At 33.2% G+C, this 24,622-nt stretch overlaps 2 protein-coding genes across 11 annotated transcripts in view; one reads left to right on the plus strand and one right to left on the minus strand.

The window, feature by feature from the left end:
• The window catches only part of LOC111056210 (cytoskeleton-associated protein 2-like), a 479,893-nt gene that overhangs the window by 374,347 nt on the left and 80,924 nt on the right, over positions 1 to 24,622 (plus strand). The gene's annotated exons all lie outside the window — the stretch shown is intronic.
• Positions 1 to 24,622, minus strand: part of LOC111057870 (ubiquitin carboxyl-terminal hydrolase 47) — a 210,377-nt gene that overhangs the window by 164,475 nt on the left and 21,280 nt on the right. For all 10 annotated transcript variants that reach the window (XM_039430517.1, XM_039430513.1, XM_039430515.1 and 7 more), the window contains 2 exons: positions 13,384 to 13,558; positions 2,987 to 3,108 (listed from right to left, as the gene is read on the minus strand). In XM_039430517.1, coding sequence (XP_039286451.1) covers positions 2,987 to 3,108; positions 13,384 to 13,558 — 297 coding nt within the window. The remainder of the gene's footprint in view (positions 1 to 2,986; positions 3,109 to 13,383; positions 13,559 to 24,622) is intronic.

A 24,622-nucleotide genomic window follows, 5' to 3' on the forward strand; every position in this document is an offset into this window, starting at 1 on the left:
TCAACAAAGAAACTCTCCTATCAGTGAATCGAGAACTTAAAACTGCCAAAATAAGTCCCCGACATCATAACACTAGAGAGAAAATTCATTTATCCAAGATAAAAAGACCTAGAAAGTTTAAGAAACTGAACAAAGATCATACTAATGAGAGAACTGAACAAGTAACAACCGATCCTAATTCAAATCCTGTTCTTCCAGGTTCCTCCTCTGCCTAATGAGTATGACGAATCATTCTTCTAAAGCTGAAGAATTCAGGAATATAAATAGTAATCTAGGAATAATTGCAGCAGATTTAGGCTCTACAAAGTTAGAGATTTCAAAACACACTTTCATCCACTATTATGAACTAGAAAGTATTTTTGATCATGTTGATAATTTGAATATGTATCTGAAATCTATATTTGAAAGGTATCTGAAAATATTAGAAATAAGATTCCAATAATGGAAAATGTAGAATATATAACTGATAATGGTAGTAAAGCAAGAGATATAGTAAACTATTTGAAATTTATTAATCATACTAGGAATGTAATAGAATATAAGTTAGATATCATAAGTGTGACTAATGATAAGAGATCTAAAAGAGGACTATTGAATGGCATAGGAGCCGCAATAAAATTTATTACTGGAAATTTGGACTCGTATGATGGGGAAAGATACGATTATTTACTTGAACATTTGAAAACTAATCAAAACAGTTTGATTGATCAAATATCAGCCCAATATTCATTGAGTTCAGAACTTATTGCTCAATTTAATCAGACGTTGAAAATTGTTAATTATAATTTTAATGAGCTGGAGAATAAATTTAAATTTGTAAATGATAAACTTAGCGACTATGTAGAACTAGAGAAATTTAGAGATTTGCTGAACCAGTTGAATATTTTATATAACATTGTATTAAGTTTGATCCAAGACATTGAAAACTCTTTAAGATTTTGCAAATTGAAAGTTTTACATCCTAGCATTATTTCAACTAAAGAATTGTTTTATCAGATAACCAAGATTGCTGGTTACTATCACAATAAATTACCATTGAAACCTGAATTGAAAAATATGTGAGAATTCGAAAATTTGATAAATGTAAACTGTAAACTAACGTCTAAAGAAATCATTTACTTTTTGAACTTACCAATCGTAGATGAATCAAATTATAACTTATACAAGTTGTTTTCTGTACCCAGTATGTTTCAAAATGGATATGTAACTATTATTCCTAAGGTCAGATACTTACTCAAGTCAAACGATAATTATAATAAGAGAGAAATATCAATTGAAGGTCTAACTAGTGAATGCACTAGAAAAACAAGTTCAAATTTTATTTGTTCTGTAGATAGTTTATGTAATGACAAATTGAAATGTGAAAAAGAAATTATTGAATCAGGAACTACATCAAACTGTAAATATAGTAAGATGAAAATAGGTAATAGTATTGTAAAATGGATTCCAGAATTGAATAGCTATTTGTGTATCTTTCCAAATGAAGAAAACATAAAAATTGACAAGCAAGCAGAAACGATAACAAAATCTGTAAAAGGAGTTTATTTAATCAATAGCAACAACAATTCATATTATTATAATGGTAAAATACTCAATCATTTGTCTGAATCAAAATATCGACCCAAGTTATTGAACCTAGACAACGTTATCAATAGTATGAATGAAGACGAAGAACCAGAATTCACAATTAATTTAGAACATCTTAATTTTAATCCGATTGCTGTTAACAAGTACACCCCCATAAGGGAAGAAAGTATTTTCACTACAAACATAAGTTTTTGGACAATTATTTTGTATGTAATTTTTATTCTAATGTCAATTGTTCTATTGTATCGTTATCTAAGTAGAAAAGTTTCACCCAATGTAAACATTGTTAACAACCCTACCCCCGAAGTTCTTTTTAGGGATGGAGGAGTTATATAGCTAATTATTTATATAGTCAGTACTCCTCATTCCATTATTGTTGATGTAGCATAGTTGTAGAGGAAGGTAACATTGTATTTAGTAGTCAGTTCCAAGCTAGCGGACATAGCGGACGGAGCTCTATCGCGAGATATAAAATTATTGTAATAGGTGGTTAACAAATAAATTTATTTTTAAAAAAGACTATTTGATTAATCGCAATCTTAACTTGTATTTATGCGAAATAATGATCAATAAAAGCATAACGTAAAATGAAATGTCTATTCATGTTCCAAAAGGATAGATTTTGCTTTGAAATAGAAATATCAATATGATGGTATTATTATTACAAACTTTTCGTTAAATTTCTATAATATATAACACAGATAACCAAAACAAAAAGCTTCTGTGCTTGCGCATTACGATGCAACAAATTTTTATTCAAAGGTCTTCCTTAGCTGTCTCTGCCAAAATAACAAAAATAAAATATTGTGAATTTCCCTCATGTTTACTGCGTTAAAGTCCTGGACTCAAATAAGTCGAGAACATAGACACCGTAGTTTAGAAGATAAACACGTGACTCAGAAAGTCGATTAAGACCCAAGCGCTTATTTTAGTCCTGGACTCTGTAGGTCCAGAGCTTGTAGATCCCGAGCTCAAGGCCGGTTCTAAAAGCAGCTGAACTGGATATTGTTCATGTACAGCTTTATGCACATTGAAGAATAGATTCGCACATCATGTCATTGTGACCCAATAATGAATGATCTACTGACGTTAATGAATAATTATGGATATTAAATTATAGATGGTAGTGGATAGTAGATTGAGCCTACATAGTAGACCCAACAATCGATAATACACCTACCATTTATCACTATGGGCCACTTATCATCACACTGTACTTTCATATTATTAGGTGATGTTACAAAAAATTACAAGCAATTTTCTATTAGAAACCAAATTCAAAAAATCATTATTTATGATCAGTTTTTTTGTAAGTGAGATAAATTGATTATTATTAATTGAAATACTAGTTTATACAAATATTCTATTGATATTTGACTCATGAAGTAATAGAACTTACCACACTTCCATACGCGACTGTACTTCCGAACGGTCTCAATGGCAGAGGAATATCAAGAAATGTATCGTCTCTAGTTTTCTCTCTTCCACACTCCAGGCACTTGACGTAGTCTATCATTTTACCTGCAAATATAAAATTTAAATAATTGGTGTTTCATTTATCAAAAAAACTAGTGTACTGGTGAATAGAAGCTACTTTGCTTAAATTCGAATATTCTGAATATGTCATTGAAGCACATAATATTATATGTACTTTATTATTCCTAAAAATATGTAGGCTACCGTACTTTTCTTCCAAGGTTTGATCCCATGTAATTTCATTATTCAAAGATTAGAATTCAATCAGTTTTATGCAAGTGGCCGTTTATTTAAAACGAGTCTTCAATATCTTTCCAATATGTAAATCTTTTCTGATTATACTACAGGTATTCTAAAAGCATTTTTTTCAAGTAATTCTTGTTGCATTTTTTACATTGTTTCTTTTCTGTCATGGGAATGATCAATTTCAATAGAATTATTCCTAGGTGTTTTCTGCTCCAATAAATGAATGAATGTTGGGACAGCCACTAGCTTAATGTTTGCGCAGGCATTTTCGACTGACAGGCGAACAGTTTTCTGTAACAGCCGACCAGCAATAGCTAGCCATATTCATGTTATTACAGTATAATATCAAATGTAAGGTATAATACCCAAGGTCAAATATCTACTACTATTAACAAAGAGATCCCATCGAATTTAAAGTAATCCTATCTTCTGTTAAGGAGTTTTATCTACCTTTATAGTCTATTCATCAAATTTGTTGAGACACTAAATGAAAAATTAGTTTTTTCGAGCAAATCCAATTTTGTTGTTGAAAATAAATTATTGTATGAACCTAGAGCTGCTAGTACCGGATAGCCATCTCCTTAAGATGACTAGTTTTCAAATAATATTTTGGTAGAGTCCAGTCCAAGAAACAATCATCTTATCTTTGATTGGCAGACAGCAATTTGTTAAAATAGAGGAGAAAAATAATCATATTTACAAATACAGTTATCGCTGTAACCTAAGAAGTTTAAAGTATGGTGTCCCTCAAGGGTCCATTTTGGGTCCCTTACTATTCCTATGTTACATCAAGGATCTGCCTGATGTGGTTCAAGCACATGCCTCTGGGTGTCTCTATGCAGATGACGCTAACATAATATTTTCAGGAAAATCGATTGAGGATGTAGAACTCTCATCTGCTTTAGGCCTGTCCTCTATTAATGAATATCTGAATAGCCGAAATCTCTTGCTGAATTCAAGTAAGTCTATTATAGTCCCCTTTTCAACAAGGCAGAACAGGAGTGAATTGTGTCCAAGCGTAGCTATGAATAACACCCTTTTAGATTGTAAAGATCATACTAAATTTCTTGGTCTGTTAATAGATAGCAACCTTTCGTGGTATAATCATGTTGCCAATGTTGTGAAAAAAATATCCCCAGGTCTACATGCATCGCATAGAATGTCCAGTTTATGTAGTATATAAATATTAAAATCAATATACCACTCAGTAGTACATGCACATCTATCATGGTCTCTGCATAGGGTAGTATATGGTAGTACAAGTAAAAGTAACCTTGATAAAATTCTAAAACAGCAAAAACGAGCAATAAGAATTATGCTGAACCTCAATAGAACTGATTCTGTAAAATTAGCTTTCTCAGACCTAGGAATTTTCACAATATATGGACAATACATTATGATGTTAGTCTTTTTCAAAAATTTGGTGACACAAACTTGAGAATTAACACTCACGGTTATAATACAAGGTTTGGTCGTATAATAGAGAGGCAGCACAGGGTAGATCTTTTTACGAAAAAACCATATACAGAGGTAAGAAGTGTTTTGTGAGGTTACCAAGCAGTCTCCAAATATTAGAAGATCCAAGAATGTTTACAAAGAATCCAAGGAAATATCTGTTTAAATTGTCGCTGTATTCTTTTGAAGAGTTTAACATTGATTTTTGACGAAACGTTTTTGTCTATACTAGGCTAGTTTAGTTATTTATTTTTATATTGTAATATTACATTTTTCTTCTCACATTGGAATCGAATCTTCAATTCGAGATCTATGAAACTTTATAGTAAATATCAGAGTCATAAATAGATGGACAAACTTTTCGACGGAGAATTTTTTTATCGTAAATGATTGTTGCTTTGTTCCATGGTGTCACCGGGGCTGAGAAACAGAATAAATAGTTTATTTAAATAGAAAATATATATGAAAGTTTAAAATAACAGTTTCAAAATAAAGTTTTATTGAGAACAGATGTAGAATGTGAATTCTAAACTTGTAATTTATAAATTTTTGGTGACGTGTCTGTAATGTTGGAGGCGTTGGCTCTGTGACTTGTAACTTAGGTTTTTCCTGTTCTTCCTCTCTAGAAAAATGGCTGGCTACGTGTGTTGTTGTAAAATTTTGCTCTGAATCATTTTCGTTTATTAATGTTTTAAATTGAGTTTTAAACAATTTTTGTGTTCTATTTTGTTAATATATAGCTATTAGTGTATTCAAGCCAATAGCCACTGTTTTTCAACTGTAAACTAGATAAGTATTTTAGTTCGTAGTAACTCTAAATAATTAGGCTTAAGATATAGTTCTTTGTGTATTTGTATAAATTCATCTGAAGATTATAAGTTCATTTGCTCTGAAAACTGGATTTCTCATTCATAGGCGATAGATCCATTCACAATTTATCAAGAATCTATTTCATTGGAGCCGACAACTATCCTTAGGTTAATAGGTGTTAAATGCTATTCCAACCGATTAAGGAAAAATTGGTAGCACGGCAAATGTTACCCCTGTGGTGGGACAGAATTACAAAATAAATATGTCCCAAATGGTACACCATGAAATCCCTGGTTATAGAAATTATTAGTGGATAGATATCTTGATAGGTTATGAATGGTTTGTTGCTGAGTGGGAAGTCGGTTCAAGAGAGATCAAGTTTTAATGAATCAGTGCATATTACAAAATGGCAAACATTAAAAATGATCTGAATCTTATAGCATTCTTAACACAAAAGTTTGATGAGCAAAATGCTAGGTTTGATGAGTTAAATGCTAAATTTGATAAGCAAAATGCTAAGTTAGACCAAATGTTTAAAAATCAAAATGCTAGGTTTGATGATATGAAGCAAGAATGTACTAGCATTAGACTAGAGCAGGTTAGTATAAACCTTCTATTGAAAAATGCACATGAAACATTGAGTGATAATCATGAAGATGAAAAGAAATTGAAGCAGGATAATAGTAGTGTTAAGATACAGGATCAACTCATTCAAGTTTCTGACAATGTAGGCCTAGTTACTGTTGTTGAAAAAGTCAACCCTAATGAGATAGTAGAATTGAGTAAAGAAGTAGGTAGGGAGTTGTCTTCACTGAAAGTCAACTATCATGAAAGTAATATTGCTACATTGAAGGTTAGGAAAACTACAAACAAAGTGAATGATTACATGAGACAGGTTTCTGTGGAGGTTAGGAACAATGTAAACAAAATGAATGTTGCTTTGAGTCAAGTTGATGAGTTCAACTTTCAACTGAGAATTGAAAAAGTGTATGCTATGCATTCTCAAGTGAACATGACTAACTTTTGTAGGCAAAACGGCTTTGTTGAAACAAATGAACCCATGAATAAAATCATGTTCTTGAAGAAAACAAAACGCAAAGTCTCCATTGATGTGTTAGTATTCAAAGGTTGTTTCAAGTTGCTTATTTACAAGATGATGACTGTGAATCACATGATGAAAGGGTATTCCCCAACACACAATGATTAGGAATCCTGTGTCATGCCGGGATTCAGAATAGCAATGACCGTAAATACTACGTATGGTGAGAGTCCATAATTGTATCTTTTTTCTTTCCTGTAGTCTATTTTCTTGGCCCTTAATCTTTTCAAATTTCAATTCTTTCCTGTCTTTGTGTAATGTTCAGTAAATTTCTTCTATGATGCATATCTTAACCAATCTTGTCCATAGTCATTTAAATTTGTATTTTTTCTGAAATAATATTAGAAGTTGAAATATTAGCTTATTTTCCTAATCTTTAAATTGTTGATAAAACTTAACTTTTCTAAAATCTATCCATTGTAGTGTAAAGAATTGTTTGCTTGTGGCATATTTTTTCATCATGTATCACTTATTTTGAAATGTGTGTTGTTTTAGGGAATTTATTTACCCAGTTTTCTTTTTCTCTTTTTTGTATTTTTTAGGGAACTTATTTACCCATTATTCATCTTGATCATCTTTGTATTATAATCTTGAAATGTTTGTACTTATTATACAGTCTTTAAATTTTAAATTATTTTAAAAAATAAATGGTTCAATTTAAAACGTTTTGTTATATTATTAATTGAAATAAGTTTTTGTGATTGATATCTTTTTCAAAATTTTTAAATTTGTTTGTTCTATAAATTTTGATATGATTGATTATCGTTTGAAATGGATGCTGGAGTGTATGTAGAATTTTTAGTGGGGTTTGTTGATTAGAATTTTGCTGGTATGTGATTGTTTTTTGAGATGGAAACCCATTATTGCCTAAAGAAGGAATAACAGAGGTTATGACTTAGCGAGGCAGTAATGAGATAATATTTTTTGTGTTGATTACTTATGTTGATTGCCATAGATGCAAAATAATGATTAATAATGTTGATTGCCATAGATGCAGATTACTTATGAATATTGTTTGCCTTTGAAGCAAAATATTATTGATGTTTTGAATGATTTCTTGTTTAATGATTGATAGTAAAGTTTTGTCATGAAATGTAGTTTGTGTTTAGAACATTGAAAAGTCGAAATAAACTATAGTATCCAGCAAACAATGATTAACAATATTAAATAATTTGCTTTTTATACAATTTTTGAACAAAATTAAAACTAAATAATTTTGAAACCCTGAATGATAAATCATAAATGTGAAATGAACTTGCTATAAATGAAATGTTATATTAAATGATAATGAAATGCAGATATATTATGAAATGATTGTGAATAGAAGATCAATTGTCTGAAATTATTGAAATATATATTGAAATAAATTTTGTTGTGATGATCTGATGTTTTTTTTTACAATTTTGATAATGATACAGAGTGTTATGAATTTCTATTTCTATTTTGAAGAATGGATTAAATTTTGATATTTGAACAGTGAATAGATGGAAATGAAATTTTTTTTATAGTGAAAATTTGTAATTGATATGTCCATATTTCACAATTTATGTATTGCTGACTGTATAATAGGATGTTAACAAATTTCAATTTCATATATATTTAAAAATAATTTTCATGTGTATTAGATTGTATTGATAGCCTAATCAAGATTTTTCTTCTTAGTTTATAAGCATTTTAAGATAACAGGTACAGCACAGACATTAACATTGAAATAGTTATCATGTGAATCTCGAAATCAGCAACAAGTGAACGCCATGAAGAGTGTTAAGAACATTTGGGTGATTTTCGAACTAGTGTGACTCATCTACGCTGCGGCCTACACCAATAACTACGCCAATGTCAACACCAATATCAACACCACTAACTACGCCAAAATCTACGCCGATGCCTGTGCTGATGCCAACGCCAATAACTACGCCGATGCCTGCGCCGATGCCAATGCCTGCGCCAATGCTGATGCCAAAATCTGCGCCAATGCTGATGCCAACGCCAATAACTATGCCAATGTCAACACCAATGACTACACTAATAACTACACCAATAACTAAGCCAATATCTACACCAATAACTGCGCCAATGCCAATGTCTGCGCCAATGCTGATGCCAATGCCAAAATCAACGCCGATGCCTGCGCCAATGCCAATAGCTACGCCAATGCCTGCGCCAATGCTGATGCCACCGCCAATATCTACGCCGATGCCTGCGCCAATGCCAATGCCAATATCAACGCCGATGCCAATGCCGACACCAAAGCATACGCCAATGGCAATGCCAACGCTTATTGCTGACTTTGTATCTCAAACTTCAACACTACTACATTACCTGGAGGTAATTGTCATCCATGTTCACATTCGCAACTTTGAATTCAGAATAACAGTCACAGTATCATGAAAGAATTGATTCAAAAATCCTCTCCTAAATTATTCCTGTATGCAGAACTCTAAACCTTGAACACTGAAAGTATCAAAAAACCAAACCTTACCTAAATTAATCCTCACCTAAATTAATCCTGTATGCAGCGTCTATCTCTTTTCCAAAAAACGAATTACATTGTCATTTCAAGCCTGAAATGTACATTGTATAATTACAAATATGATACAAAATTTATGTGACTCTGTATTGAATTTGGAATGCAGCCGTCTACTACAAACATGAAGCAAAGCTAACTGAGATGTCACCTGTATCGAGTTTGGTATGCAGCCGTCTACTACAAGCATGAGGCAATGCTAACTGAGATGTCACCTGTATCGAGTTTGATATGCATCAGTCGACTACAAGTATCAGCCCAACACTACGTGCATCCAGATAAGCTCAACACTAACGTCATCACATTGGAGTCACACTTAACTGAAAATCATACTGAGTGCCTTAACGGACTGTTTTCCAAAATGTGCATCAATAAAATCAACCACGTCAATAGTGAAAGAAATGAACATTTTTTGATTTATTGAAATTTTATGTGAAAATTAAATGTAACAATTCATCAATTCATTTAAAAAAATATATATATATAAATAATAATAATAATTTTTTTTTCATTCAACATACTAATTTTTTTTTGCAATAAAAATTGAATTTTTCTATCTATTAAATTTATGTGCAATTTCAAAAAACTATTCTTTACATATTAAACTTTCTGTTGAGATATTTTCCTTTAAATTATAAAGCTAAATCAAAAGTAATTTTGATATTCTATATTTTGAAATATTGTTTGGAAACATATAACACACGCTATTGATGAATTTTTATAATAATTTTCAATATTATAGGATGACATGTAATGTTTTTCTAGAAAAAATTGTTACTGTTCTCAAATTTAAATTTCAACAATTTTTCAAACAGTAAAATTTTTTATGTCAAGAGGGGGGTATTTGTAATATTACATTTTTCTTCTCACATTGGAATCGAATCTTCAATTCGAGATCTATGAAACTTTATAGTAAATATCAGAGTCATAAATAGACGGACAAACTTTTCGACGGAGAATTTTTTTATCGTAAATGATTGTTGCTTTGTTCCATGGTGTCACCGGGGCTGAGAAACAGAATAAATAGTTTATTTAAATAGAAAATATATATGAAAGTTTAAAATAACAGTTTCAAAATAAAGTTTTATTGAGAACAGATGTAGAATGTGAATTCTAAACTTGTAATTTATAAATTTTTGGTGACGTGTCTGTAATGTTGGAGGCGTTGGCTCTGTGACTTGTAACTTAGGTTTTTCCTGTTCTTCCTCTCTAGAAAAATGGCTGGCTACGTGTGTTGTTGTAAAATTTTGCTCTGAATCATTTTCGTTTATTAATGTTTTAAATTGAGTTTTAAACAATTTTTGTGTTCTATTTTGTTAATATATAGCTATTAGTGTATTCAAGCCAATAGCCACTGTTTTTCAACTGTAAACTAGATAAGTATTTTAGTTCGTAGTAACTCTAAATAATTAGGCTTAAGATATAGTTCTTTGTGTATTTGTATAAATTCATCTGAAGATTATAAGTTCATTTGCTCTGAAAACTGGATTTCTCATTCATAGGCGATAGATCCATTCACAATTTATCAAGAATCTATTTCATTGGAGCCGACAACTATCCTTAGGTTAATAGGTGTTAAATGCTATTCCAACCGATTAAGGAAAAATTGGTAGCACAGCAATATATATATATATATATCTATTACTATATATATATAGTTATTAAATTAATTTATTTCCCTACTGGAGAGGACGACAGCAGCCCACCAGAAATAAGGCACAGGACACACGAGGCGAATCCATGCCACATATTGAATTTGTGAAAAATCGGCGCATGTGAGTTATAAAATATTTTAGAGGGCCCTCAGTGCTACAAATTAATAGAAATTTAATAAAGCTAGCTTGTCGAAGGTTACATTTAAAAATCAAGCTTGATTTAAACTTATTTTTGCAAGTAATTATAAATAAGGGAAAGTCCTATTAAGAACATTGATGAGAATTAAGTATTTAAGTATCTACAGAATTAGTATCTATCAGTATTTAATTTATTACATATGCTCATTTAATATTTTTTAATATCAGTATTATTTAAAAGTAATACCAGAAGCTCAAAGTTCATAAGATAATTTATTTTTATCTAAATTCCACTGAAGGCCGAACTCAAACCCTGAGAGTTAATATTCAATTTTTTGATATTGTTGGAATACAGAATTATAAATTTTTATTTGACAAGCATTTATATGGATTGAGCCATATAAATATATAATATATGCTGATAGGAAAATTACGAGAATTATTAATCAATACTAGTAGGCATAGTAAGATTTTTAGTGAGCTATCTGTGATATTTTTTCTTGTGTACTTTCTCACATTGTTTTTATATTTATTGGTTCATATTTTATTATTGCTCATTGGATATAAATTTGTGTACAATTATATAATATAATATATTATTTGTTGAATGGTGTATCTTTTTATAACCCTGTCTTCATGCATGACCAATCTTGTACTAGTATTTTTTATTATTATTGACAAATTAATAAAATTATCAACCAACTATATTCTTCATTGAATGTGTTGGATAAATCAGAGATATACAGCATTGATCGTTGAATCTTCAGAAATATTACATTCTCAAGATTTATTTAAATGGTTCAACATAATTACTGAAGTTGAATTGACTGAAACACAGGGTCATAGAATTAAGCCGAAGCAGTTCAACTAGCTCATACAAGATATAAGGAATTCTAACCTTCTTCGATCACACTCGGTATTACACACTGCTGACCCCTTTGTCAGATGGTAGCGAGTTGGATTGGTGTCGGTACCATATTGTCTTGTGCAATATTTAGAACCCTTATATTTATCTACATCTTCAGCATCTATAATAAATTGTGGAGTCAATCAGAGCAGCGGTAAGGATTGCAGATTGATAAAGCGGCAGCAGTTTGCAGCAACTGATAGCAGAATTTTATATAAGCTCCTTGAAGAGCTGGTAAGAACCATATGGTATTTTTATTTCAGCAGGCGCATGAATATAAAACATATTCAAATCTCATTTGCTCTACCGACTACTGACAGGTGGGCACATGTAAGTCAAATACGGCTTTACATCCTACACCTCAATACATTTATTATTGGTATATCATTTTTCACACAATTCCTAATTCTTCCACAATTCCTAATTATTTCACCATTCTCAGTATTCATTATATTTGACTCTTTCGTTAACCTGTAGACTCCTTGAATATCGTTTGTTCTACCTTTATATTGAGGAGATTTATTACAGACCTATACAGAGCAAAAGTGTTTTCTGTTCTCATTTATGAATGTTCAACCAAGATCACATGTCTCCATATCTGTAATATTTTGAATACTATACTATTTCTATTGTAATAATAATATTGAGTAACCAAGCTGGCTCAGGTCTGGTGTCAGAGTTTTCAGATCACATCTGATCAATTTCAGAGCCTCTGATATGACCTAAAGACAGCCGGGACCGACCGTTTAACGTGTCCATCCGAAACACGGGAGTGACCCAAGAAAAATATATTTCCCGGGCTGGATTTATTATTATTATTATCTTTGTTCAAACACAATACAAGTTATCAAGTGCCCTTGTATTCTATCACAACACAACTAGTTACAACTCATCAGCAGTCATTTTCAAGTGTAAATAAAATGAATAAAAAACTAATTGTGTTGTGATAAAATAAAAGGGCACTTGATAACTTTTATTGTGTTTCAGTAGCCCTAAAAAGAAAAGTGAGTACTATATTGTTGCTATATAATAATTATTTCAAATATCCAATGAAATCTAAATAAATAGAACTAAGGACTTCTGCTACTGTAAATATTGACCGAAGAACTAAATAGAAGAAGGATATTTGAAGAACGAAACTGTCCAAAAATTTTGCCCAGACCGGGAATCGAACCGGTTCTTATTTCTGTTCATATTTCAGATTCACCAGTTCGATTCCCGGTCAGGGCACAATTTTTGAACAGTTTCATTCTTCGAATTTCCTTCTGCTATTTAAATCTATCAATATTTGCAGTAGCACAAGTCCTTAGTTCTTTATATAGATTTCATTGAATATTTTTTTGAAATAATTATTATACAGTAATAATATTCCAGCAGTTGGTTAACAGCAATTTCTAATAAAATCTTCCATTTTTATTATGTAGTTATTTACATGATTGAAGAAATCGAATTTAATGAAACAAGTACATTGATGAGATGTTACCTTGATAGAGTCGATTGATGAGATCGGCATGCTCGGTGTTCTTGAGCACTTGTTCGAGGGCGTCGAACATGACGCGACACAACTCCTGGATGTCATGCTGCTGCCACACGTCACTCGTCTCCCAGCCGAAGCTCCGCGTCAACTCAGTCGTCTCCACCGCGTTCCGCTTCGATGTCTGCCATGCATCAATAATTAATTAATCATCATTACATTTGTTAACGAGCAATCATTCACATACAAATAATACAATGCCATGCATCAATAGTTTACAACTCACAAAAACTAGAATCTTCAAACTTGAACCGGTAAAATATACAGAGCATGCATCATCAAATCATACTGCCAAGATGAACAAAAACGTTCCTACATTGTGGACTAGCAGGTAACCCGTGATCAACAAGGGTCTAATTAAAAACTTCACCTACTGAAATCTTCAATAATTTAAAATATACCTATAACAATACTCGGTAAATCAAGAATCTATATGCAAAATTTCAAGTTGATCAGGTCACTAGTTCAGACGTGATGATGCGTCATTCCGTGTATAAACCAATTATTTCCTTTTAGTCCAGTCAAATGGTCGTTTTTCAGGAAACAGCCCCGTAAGAATTTTTCTCGACGGTTCAATAAGTATTTTGGGGCACTGAATTCGAATCTAAAATTTGCTGACACGCCAGAGGGCGGCTTCATCCCCAAAATCCCCAAAATTTTGGATTTTTTTCAATTTTCCCATTTTATCTCGAGAACCTTGAGTTTCTCAAGAAAAATCATTCACGACAAAATTGAAGAGTATAAGATTTCCAATAAATTGAGTGGTCGCGCAGGATTCTACCATTTTTGGTTCCGGAGCTACGAATTTTCAAAAAAGGGGTATTTTTAAGGGGTTTTGGAAATCATGCAAACCTACCACTTCTACCCTATACAACATGGATATTTTTCTAGTGTAGATAAAAAACCACACATCACGTGAAAGAACAATTCATTATGGACAGGATTCCTTAGGAATTTTCGAATTTAGTAGTGGAGGGTGGGGGAATATACCCAAAAATAGAAAATCATTTCCTACAGCCAAAATACAAATTTTTCATTATAATACCTTTTTAAGGCCTTCCTAACAAAAAAATGAAAATTTCGGCTGAAATCATCACACGCGGGTTATCTTCTATGAGAATCACCCGTTAGAAACATTTAATTTCAGTATTTCCTAGTGGGGGTACGTCAAGGATCAAAACTTCAAACACTTATAAGTTTTGACAGAATGATCAGATCTCCTCGTACTACAGCTCATTCTTCTCAGCTCGTCAAGGCGGTTCAAAATCATGTATCATAGTTGAAATTTGATGAAAAAATAGAAAAATCCACTTTTAGTGTATTTTAGCCCCTATTTAAATACACAGAAAAATGGCCAATTTCTATATTCAAAACTGTGTATCTCGGTAACCCGAGATACAATGATAAAATGATAATGGTAAATGATAAATAATAAAAAATGGTACTTGGTCTTTATTTAAAGAACAGAATTTCCTCTTTCATGTGAGGTGAATGATTTTCGTAAAAATAAAATTATGAGATAAGATACGTTTGATTAAAAAAATCAAGAAATTTGCGATATTTACCTAATTTTCACAGTCTCGACAGTTTTTCGATAATAAACTCTCATGCAAGATGGGTTTAAGGCAACGTAGCTCATAGAACATGTAATTCTCTTTCATTTGGGACCAATCGCAAGTTTCTATCATGTATCTTACTCGTTTTAGAGACTCTTGAATAACAGTAAAATCGCAGAAAAAATAAGAAAATGAAAATTATCATTTTTTCAATTAGCAGTAACTTTTGAACGGTACTGAAATCAGGAAAACGATTCATGGGAGCGGAAAGAGGAGAAAATTCTCTACAAACTTATTTACTTTTTCAATTTTTGGTCTAAAGTGTTTCACAAGATACACAACTTTGAATATACGAGACTGTGGATATGATTAACTTATCAAACTTTTTTCGCATAATACTTCAAAGTTGCGTATCTTGTGAAACACTTCAGTAAAAAAATCGAAAAAGTAGTCAAGATTGTAGAGAATTTTCTCCTCTTTCCGCTCCCATGAATCGTTTTCCTGATTTCAGTACCGTTCAAAAGTTACAGCTAATTGAAAAAATGATAATTTTCATTTTCTTATTTTTTAAGAAAAAATACACTGTGACGTACCCCCACTAGGAAATACTGAAATTAAATGTTTCTAACGGGTGATTCTCATAGAAAATAACCCGCGTAAGATGATTTCAGCCGAAATTTTCATTTTTTTGTTAGGAAGGCCTTAAAAAGGTATTATAATGAAAAATTTGTATTTTGGCTGTAGGAAATGATTTTCTATTTTTGGGTATATTCCCCCTCCCTCCACTACTAAATTCGAAAATTCCTAAGGAATCCTGTTCATAATGAATTGTTTTTTCACATGATGTGTGGTTTTTTATCTACACTAGAAAAATATCCATGTTGTATAGGGTAGAAGTGGTAGGTTTGCATAATTTTGAAAACCCCTTAAAAATACCCCTTTTTTGAAAATTCGTAGCTCCAGAACCAAAAAATGGTAGAATCCTGCGCGACCACACAATTTATTGGAAATCTTATTCTCTTCAATTTTGTCGAGAATGATTTTTCTTGAGAAACTCAAGGTTCTCGAGATAAAATGGGAAAATTGAAAAAATTCCAAAATTTTGGGGGTTTTGGGGGTGAAGCCGCCCTCTGGCGTGTCAGCAAATTTCAGATTCGAATTCAGTGCCCCAAATACACACAGATCCGTCGAGGAAAATTCTTTCGGGGCTGTTTCCTGAAAAACGACTATTTGACTGGACTATTTATTATAGTATAGATAATAATTATTGAATTACCCTCAAATAATAAATTTTGTAAATGAATAGGCCTAATCCACATATTCAAAAATTCACTAAATGAGATATAGATCCACAATTAACTTACTTAATCAATCCTCTTTTACCGTTAGGTGTTGAGGTTTACGAGAGCCCTCCATCTTTCTCTCTCTCCTGTGCCTTCCTTCTAACTTCTCTCCACTCCACGCCTATCTCCTCCGCAATCTTTCGAACACCATCATCCCATTTCTTCCTCGGTCTTCCTCTCCCTCTACCACCCACAACCTTGCACTCCTAGACCCTCCTTGGCAGTCTGTCAGTCGGCATCCTCATCACATGTCCCAGCCACCTCAACTGTGCGGCTTCAATCGTTTGCTTCAGAGGTTTGGAATTCAGGCTGTCTCTGATGCTTGAGTTGCTTATCCTATCCCTTCTTGTTTTCCCCGCTACCCTCCTCCAGTACCTCATCTCTTGGGCCTGCAGCTGACTCTGGCTTCTTTCGGAGAGCGTCCATGTTTCACAAGAGTAGGTTAGGATTGCAACATATGTAGATCTGAAAACCCCTAATTTGGTAGCCTGGCTCACCTCCCTTTTGCTGAGGAACTTTTCAGATAATGCCCAGTACAACCTTCCTGCCGCTGATGCTCTCTTGCTTATTTCGTTTTTCATTCTTCCATCACAAACAATAGTGGCTCCCAAGTACTTGAAGGACTCTACTTGCTCCAACTGTCTTTCCCCGATGAATATCTCCAACTGCCTCTGATCTTTTGCTACATGCATCACTTTTGTCTTATCCAGATTCATTCGCATGTTCTTTTTCAGCAGCTCCTCCTGCCATATTTGTAAGTTGTTACTAAGACTCTCTATAATAATAATGATAATAATAATAATAATAATATAATAATAATAATAATAATAATAATAATAACTTTATTCTCGCAAAGAAAGCACAAACAATAATCACAAAAAATGCAAAAAAGAAAATGAAATAATATGTTGGCAATAGAATTGAAAGTAAAAATAAAAATTAAATGTCTATATCGTACAGTACCTATTTCAAAATACAAACAGCCTCTATTAAAATAAACATCAAAATTAACAGAATAGCAAAAGTAAAAGAAAATTAGTATAACAGATGAACAAAAATGAAAGAACAAAGTGGCTGTCCATTCAATAAAAAAAAACAATAAATCCAATAATAAGAAAGAAAAACTGTATATAGACATAACAGAACATGCCATTGCACCAATAAATCTTAGCGAAAATAATTCTGTATGCAAATAATTTCAATTATGTCCGCATACAGGAGCATCAGAAGAGAGGAAAATATATTTACAACAAATACAAAATACTATGTTTTGTAAATTAATTCTCAAATCAAAATAAAATAGAAACAATCCTCAAGAATATTTCTTTAAACAGAATCACAATATTAAAGTAATAGCATAAAGTTATTAAATAAAAACTAAAAACCGAATACAGGAGCATCAGAGCAGAAGAGAAAAATATCTTTACAACAAATACAAATGTTTTGGAAACCATTTTCCAAATCAAAATAAAATAGAAAGAACCCTCAAGAATATTTTATCAAACAGATTTACAATAATTAGAGTAATTGCAGAAAGTTATTAAATGAAAACTGAAAAACCCTACAAGATTATAGAAACCACTAGCACAGGAGAACATGAGAATGAACACAGAAGCCCTCACCCACAGCATAAAACTGATATAGTATGGAGGTTACAGAAGTAAGATCCTTGATGATAACTAATGTACAAACATCAGAGAGTAACAGAGTACATGTTCTCTAATTCATCTCTATCACTCAACAAAAGCCAATCCTTGAGATGGAAATTGACTTGGGATTTTTTTTTTATTAATTTTAAAAAGTAGCTTCAACTGTAGTGGCATTGCATTGTAGAACTTTGGGGTTAGAAAAATGAACGTTTTCTTGAACAAAGAACAGTTCGGTCTAAAACCACGAATATTTATATTGTTGGTCTGTCTTGTAGAACGAGGCTCAACCACCATGTCACAGTAGTCAATCGTGACACCGTCATTGCCACTGATTAAATAGTTAACAGAAAGCACTTTATGCACATAGAGGTGCCTCAATGGAAGAATACCAAATCTATGGAACAAAGGGAAAATACTATCAGGATAGCCCACACCAGCCATTATTCTTATACATGATTTTTGCAGTTTTATGATAGGGCAAATTGTTGTGTAATAAGTACTTCCCCTACAACTTTAACAATAACTTATTCTTGAATGAACAAAAGCATGATAAATATCTTTCAAATTTTTGAGATTGCAAAATTCCTTCAACTGATACAAGACACGTAAATATAAATGTAGTGATTTTTTTAATTTTAGTACATGATCTTTCCATGTCAAGTTTTGATCCAGTAAGACCCCCAGATATTTAACGACTGGAACACTCTCAACAGCAGGACAATTACAGTTTTCATGGAGGCAATCGCAGGAGTGAACATGAACAGGGACATTCAATGTCTGACTACCCACCAAGCTAAATATAATGTAGTTAGTTTTTTGTATGTTCATGGATAACTTATTACAAGAGAACCAAAGAGCCAGCCTATCCAAATCATGCTGAATATCCATGCCTATCTGATGTATGGTGTTGGTATATGACAAGGCAGTATCATCTGCAAATGCTGTTATATGTCCTTTAAAATTACCTCCAAATAAATCATTAGCATAAATTAGAAACAAAATAGGTCCGAGTACAGAACCCTATGGTACTCCCTAATTGATCTCTAATAAACTACTGGTTTCACTTTTTATTTTAACTGCCTGCTTTCTTCCCCGCAGGAATGTGTTGAACCACCCAAGAGGTGTACCACTGATGCCAGCTCTCCACAATTTCCGTAAGAGAAGATCATGGTTGACAGTATCGAAAGCCTTACTGACATCAATAAACAATCCTGCCGCCCTTCTACCCTGCCCACTATTCAAACCATTATAGATATTGTGCAGAAAATGTTGGAGAGCAATTTCAGTATTCAAATCCTTCCTGAATCCAAACTGACTTTTTGAAAAAAGTTATTTGCATCCAAAAAATGTAATAACCTCTTCTTCATTAGTTTTTCAAATACGTTTGATAATGTAGGTAGCAAAGAAATAGGCCGGTAATTACTCTTTATAAATCGGTCACCTCTCTTGAAAACTGGGATCACTGTTGCTAATTAATTTAAGAATGTCAGGAAATTTACCAGAAACAATAGAAAAATTGAATAAGTGTGTCAGAGGCCTTGCAAGAGACGGGAAATTCTCTTTTAAGATTCTGGCAGTGATTATGTCATTACCAGAGCTAATGTTTATAGATAGTTCATTTACAATATCGAATAATTCAAACTCACTCACTGGATTAATGAAAATACTTCTGTTAATATGATCACCCTTGAATTCTTCAGCATATTTCTGGATTACTGGCCCTGATACTAATGGACAGGACCGGGAGAGGGTCTCAGGTAGCTCAATAAAATATTATTTATTAAATATATCTGCAACCGATCTATCCTCTGTGATAATTAAGTCTCCCTCACTTAAACGTATGTCGTGTTTAACCTTTCTTGCTCCAGGCAAAACCTCATGAAACATTTCCCATTTCTTCTTTGAATTTTTTTCATGCAGATTCAATTGGTTTGCATAATAGTTACATTTCGCTTCTTTTACCCCCTTTTTTTTAATTTTGTCTCTCATCTTGATAAAGTTACCTCTAAGTATAATATTATTCGGATCTCTCCTATATAACTTATAAAGTTTATCACGAGCAGCAATACTGTTGGTAAGGCCAGGACTCATCCATGGTTTTATCATCTTCACCCTACTCCTATATTTTATTCTCTCTTCAGACTTAGCCAGGAGGACGAGATCATCAGCAAAAGCAAGCTCCGATGCAATTACCCTTTCCATTCACCAATTACCCACAAAAAACTTCCTTCGCCTCTGGTTGCAGATCTTCATAACCCCATCTAACAGCACAATGAACAGATAGGGAGAGAGCACATCTCACTGTCTCAAGCCCATCTGTTAAAACTATTCCCCATCTTCAAACAATATCTTTTTGTGATTTTAGTTTTTTGAATATTGTCATGTTCTTTGCGCGGTAGTTATTAGTTTGTATCTTTGCCGCTGGAGCGCTAGTGGACCACTGCCGACCTGATTTTGGGCATTTCTTTGCATATTATAATTAACTTTGTTTTAGTTTTCGATATGTTCTGAAGCCTTTTTGTCATTTTATTATTGTATTTGTCAATTTGTTGTTCAGCTATCCGGATATTTTTGCATCTTTGTGAACATCAATTTTATTGGTGACTTCATGATCAAGGTAGCACCTGTCTGCTTCTTTCTTCCTTCTGATCGAGTGCTAACTTTGTTATTAGTTCTCTGTTTGCAATTTTATGGGACTGAAAGTTTTTACCCATCATTCATTCTATTGACAATTATTGTGATATTGCCAATCTCACTTATGAGAGTGTGACTCTCAATTGTGAATTGCATCATAAGTATTGCAACTGATATTTCCAAAACTTGGTAAATATTTCCACTGGAGCATTCATTGAAAACTCTTCCTCGTCAACTGGCTGCTGTTTCATTGGAATTTCAAACAAGTTGGAATCTTGTTTCTCTCCTGATGTGTCCATTTGAGCTATTGGAAGCTCATACTGTCTTTGAAGGCCCTAGACCAAACCGGGACCTTAACTCTGGCCTATTTGAGCTATTGGAAGCTCACGCTGTCTTTGAAGGCCCTAGACCAAACCGGGACCTTGACTCTGATTTGAGCTATTGGAAGCTCACGCTTCTTTGGAGGCCCTAGACCATTACAGGAACCTTGGCTCTTACATTGTATTCCACAGCTAAGTATTTTGTATCACCTACTTTGTATATTATTACTGACCCAATCGATAGTTTTTATCTTTCAGGATAGGAATTCATTTAATTTGTAGTCAACTCTACTTCACTTTGAGTTGTATTTGCTTAGTCAAACTGCTCTTGAGATTGTTTTTCAGTTTATTTGTAAGCAATTCATGCATGTTCTGTTTGAACATTGCAGTTATCAATCCTAAGTTGATTCTTCATTATTATTCTCGTTTTATTATAGCTAATGCTGTAGTTTCTGTATTTTTCAATTAGGCTATTTCAGTACAGGCTACTGTTATTCATATATTAGCTTATGGTTAATTTCAACTTACCTGTTTCTTTTTTTATTGGTACCAAACCAATTCAAATTTTAAGGCCTTGCAATTCAACATATTTACATTTCAATTTTCCTAGGTGTCATTTGTTCATAAAAATGACGATTGTAGGTTTAAAAAACTATTTATTATAGACTCTAGTATTCTACAAACGTTTTGCTCAGTAGCTATATTTCATTATTCCATTTTTTAGTAACCAAATTATTTTATTTTTCTATGTGCAGTGCTGTTATATTCATAACTGTTTACTGTCACTCATTGATAATTAATTTGTTTGGGATGTTTGCATATTGGCAACATCATCTCCAGAATATCTTCGATAATAATTTACTGTTTCAAATTGCTTATATTGCAATCAGTTTTTGCATTCAGATTACTGTTTTACTTGTTATGTTTTTTTACTTGAATCATTATTCTGGGTTCAAGTTTTCATGCTTTTGATTTGTGATAAATTTCAACTTTAGTCTTTTTGTAGACTCAATCCTAATTTTGTTCATAACAAAGTTAAATTCTATTTGAATTCTATATTGTTTACCAGTCACCCTGATGAGTCACTTCATGTACTCAAAGCTACAGAATATTTTTCTACTTTTAAATCATTCTGTTGGCTCATTTTTTCCTTATTTCAATTGGGATCAACTACATATATTCTTGCTCATGAGATTTAATAGTTTCTAATTCATACTATTGATGACAGTTATTTTACTGTTTACTTATGGCATGTTCTTTAATGCCAATTAAAGTTTGTATTTTACTAACCTACCTTTTCATTTGGTATTTCACCTTAGCCTACATTATGTTGATTAGTTTTAATACTGAGTTTCCCAAGACTGTTTTGCATTCATTCCAGTGCATAGGTTTTTGAATGCACAACAGTTCCTGCACTCATGTAGAATTTCAGTCAGGTGTCAAATCAGTCAAGACACATTGTTTCTTCCTTTTTCAGAACTTGATTTATTCTCTCTTATTATACAGTCCACTCTTTTTCAAGACTAAATTTCACACCATCCTCATCCTGAATTTCCCTGACACTAATGTTTCCCAACCTTACACAACCTCTGCAATTCTTATAGAAACTTTTTATGCGTTCTATGAGATTCTTTGATACCTTTCTGCCTTCTAGCTCCTCTCACAAACCAGCCCATGGTACCATATCGAATGCTTTGACCAAGTCTATGAATGATCATTCCCGTATTCCAAGTTTTTCTCCATAACTTGTCTGAGCGTAAAGATCAAATCCTGTGTCCTTCTTTGAGGTCGGAATCCACATTGTGCCTCATCCAGTTGATGTCCACTTGTTTCTGTAGCCGATTCTGCAAGATACGAGAGTAGATCTTCCCTGGAACACTGAGAAGTGTGATGCCTCTATGGTTTTTACACTCCCTATTGTCACCATTTTTAAAAATGGGTATCATTATTCCCAACTCCCAATCTTTTGGAATCTTCTTGTACTTCCAGGCAAGCCTCAGCACCCTCAGCAGCAGCGTTTTCCTCTGCAGAGAGCCGACCCTCATTCTACCACATACTGTTTCTGCTGAGGTCTTGATAATACTTTTAAAATGTGTCCAGCACTCTTCCAGGTCATCAGCTTGCATAAGATGTTCAACCTGCCTCACTTTTTCAGTTACTATCTCTCGATATTTTTTATTGTAACTTTGCTCCTTGAGCTTGAAGGTTCTGATCTTGTACTTTCGAGGCATTTGTTTCCTACTATTTGGCTTATGCTTTTGAGTTTTCAGAGCCAATTTCATTAATAGCAAGTGGTGATCACTATCAATTGTTGGTCCTCTCATTACCCTAGAATCTCTCACTCTGTACCAAGTACCTCTTTTAACAATGATGTAGTCAATAATAGATCTCTCATTTCTTGATGTCATCACTCTTGTGAACCGGTGAATGTCTTTATGTGGGAAATGGTATTTGTCAGAACCAAATCATTAATCACACGTAATTGTAACAGCCTCTTTCCATTGTCGTTGGACACATTTTCCCCTTGTGCTCCAACTGCATGTGTTCCAGGTATGATCTTCTTTCCCACTCTGCCATTCATATCCCCCATTATCACAACCTCTCCTTTTGCTTGATCTATTGTTTTTTGTAGCATCTCATAGAAATCGTCCTTTGTAACAGAAGTTTCATCCTCATTTGGCCCATAGACAACTATGTGAATAATTCATTACCTACAGCTGTGTCTACTGTTAAAACTCTTTCATTTATAAATTGCCATTCTTTGATGTTACATTGCTGTTCTGGATGGATCAAGACTCCTTCACCCGCTCTGGCTCTTCCACTTATTGGTATACCATTGTAGATCAATAGATAATCATCCTCAAGTTTCATGCAGTCTTGTCCCTTCTTTTTTGTTTCTGTTAGTGCCAAATATCCAACTTTCAATAGCTTTATCTCATGTATTAGTTCTACCTCCTTCCCCGCCAAACCCCTAAAATTCCAAGTTCCAAATTTAATAGAATCCAATCCGTGCCAATTTTTTATCCGATAAGTCCAGTCCGTTTTCTATCGATTTTTGCTTCTTTTGGTAGGTTAGATTTCAGATGCTTGGGGAACTGGCCCAAGGCATCCAAGCTTCATGGTAGGGCCGCTACCTAAGCCTTCAAGCAGGCTCCTTTTCTTTCAGAGTTTGTTCCCTTAGCCTTTGGTGTTCCACTGCATCCTTCTGCAAGGCAGCAGTTTTTAGAAAAAATAACAGGAAAATTAGGAAAACGAAGAGTTTGTCAAGGAAGACAGATAGGAAAGAAAGTTTGTGCTTGACTTTTTGGATGGCGGGGGGGGGCATCTCGATGCCCCCCACCATCCGTCAAGTCACGCACATAGGAGAGGGCGGCTCAAAAGCAAGGTCAATGGAAAAACAGTGCCCTAGGATGAAAGTCTCCGGAGCAAAAGGAAGATAAGAAGGGCTCCGGGGTGGATGTCTGCAGTTGCATGAAGCAACTGGGCGATGGAATCCCCAACCCCAACGCCTTATCCAAAATTAAACTATTTCAAAAATATTTTTCGCTGAACAAGCTTTGGTGAATATTACAAAGATTCTAGAGCTAGTTGATTCTGATTGGTTAAAAGACAACCAAAACGAGCTTGGCAAAGACATTTCTCAGAAATCAATTATAAGCATGGCCCTTAATCCTTTTCACTTGATG

Source organism: Nilaparvata lugens, chromosome 6 (assembly GCF_014356525.2).
Source record: "Nilaparvata lugens isolate BPH chromosome 6, ASM1435652v1, whole genome shotgun sequence".
NCBI lineage: Eukaryota > Metazoa > Arthropoda > Insecta > Hemiptera > Delphacidae > Nilaparvata > Nilaparvata lugens.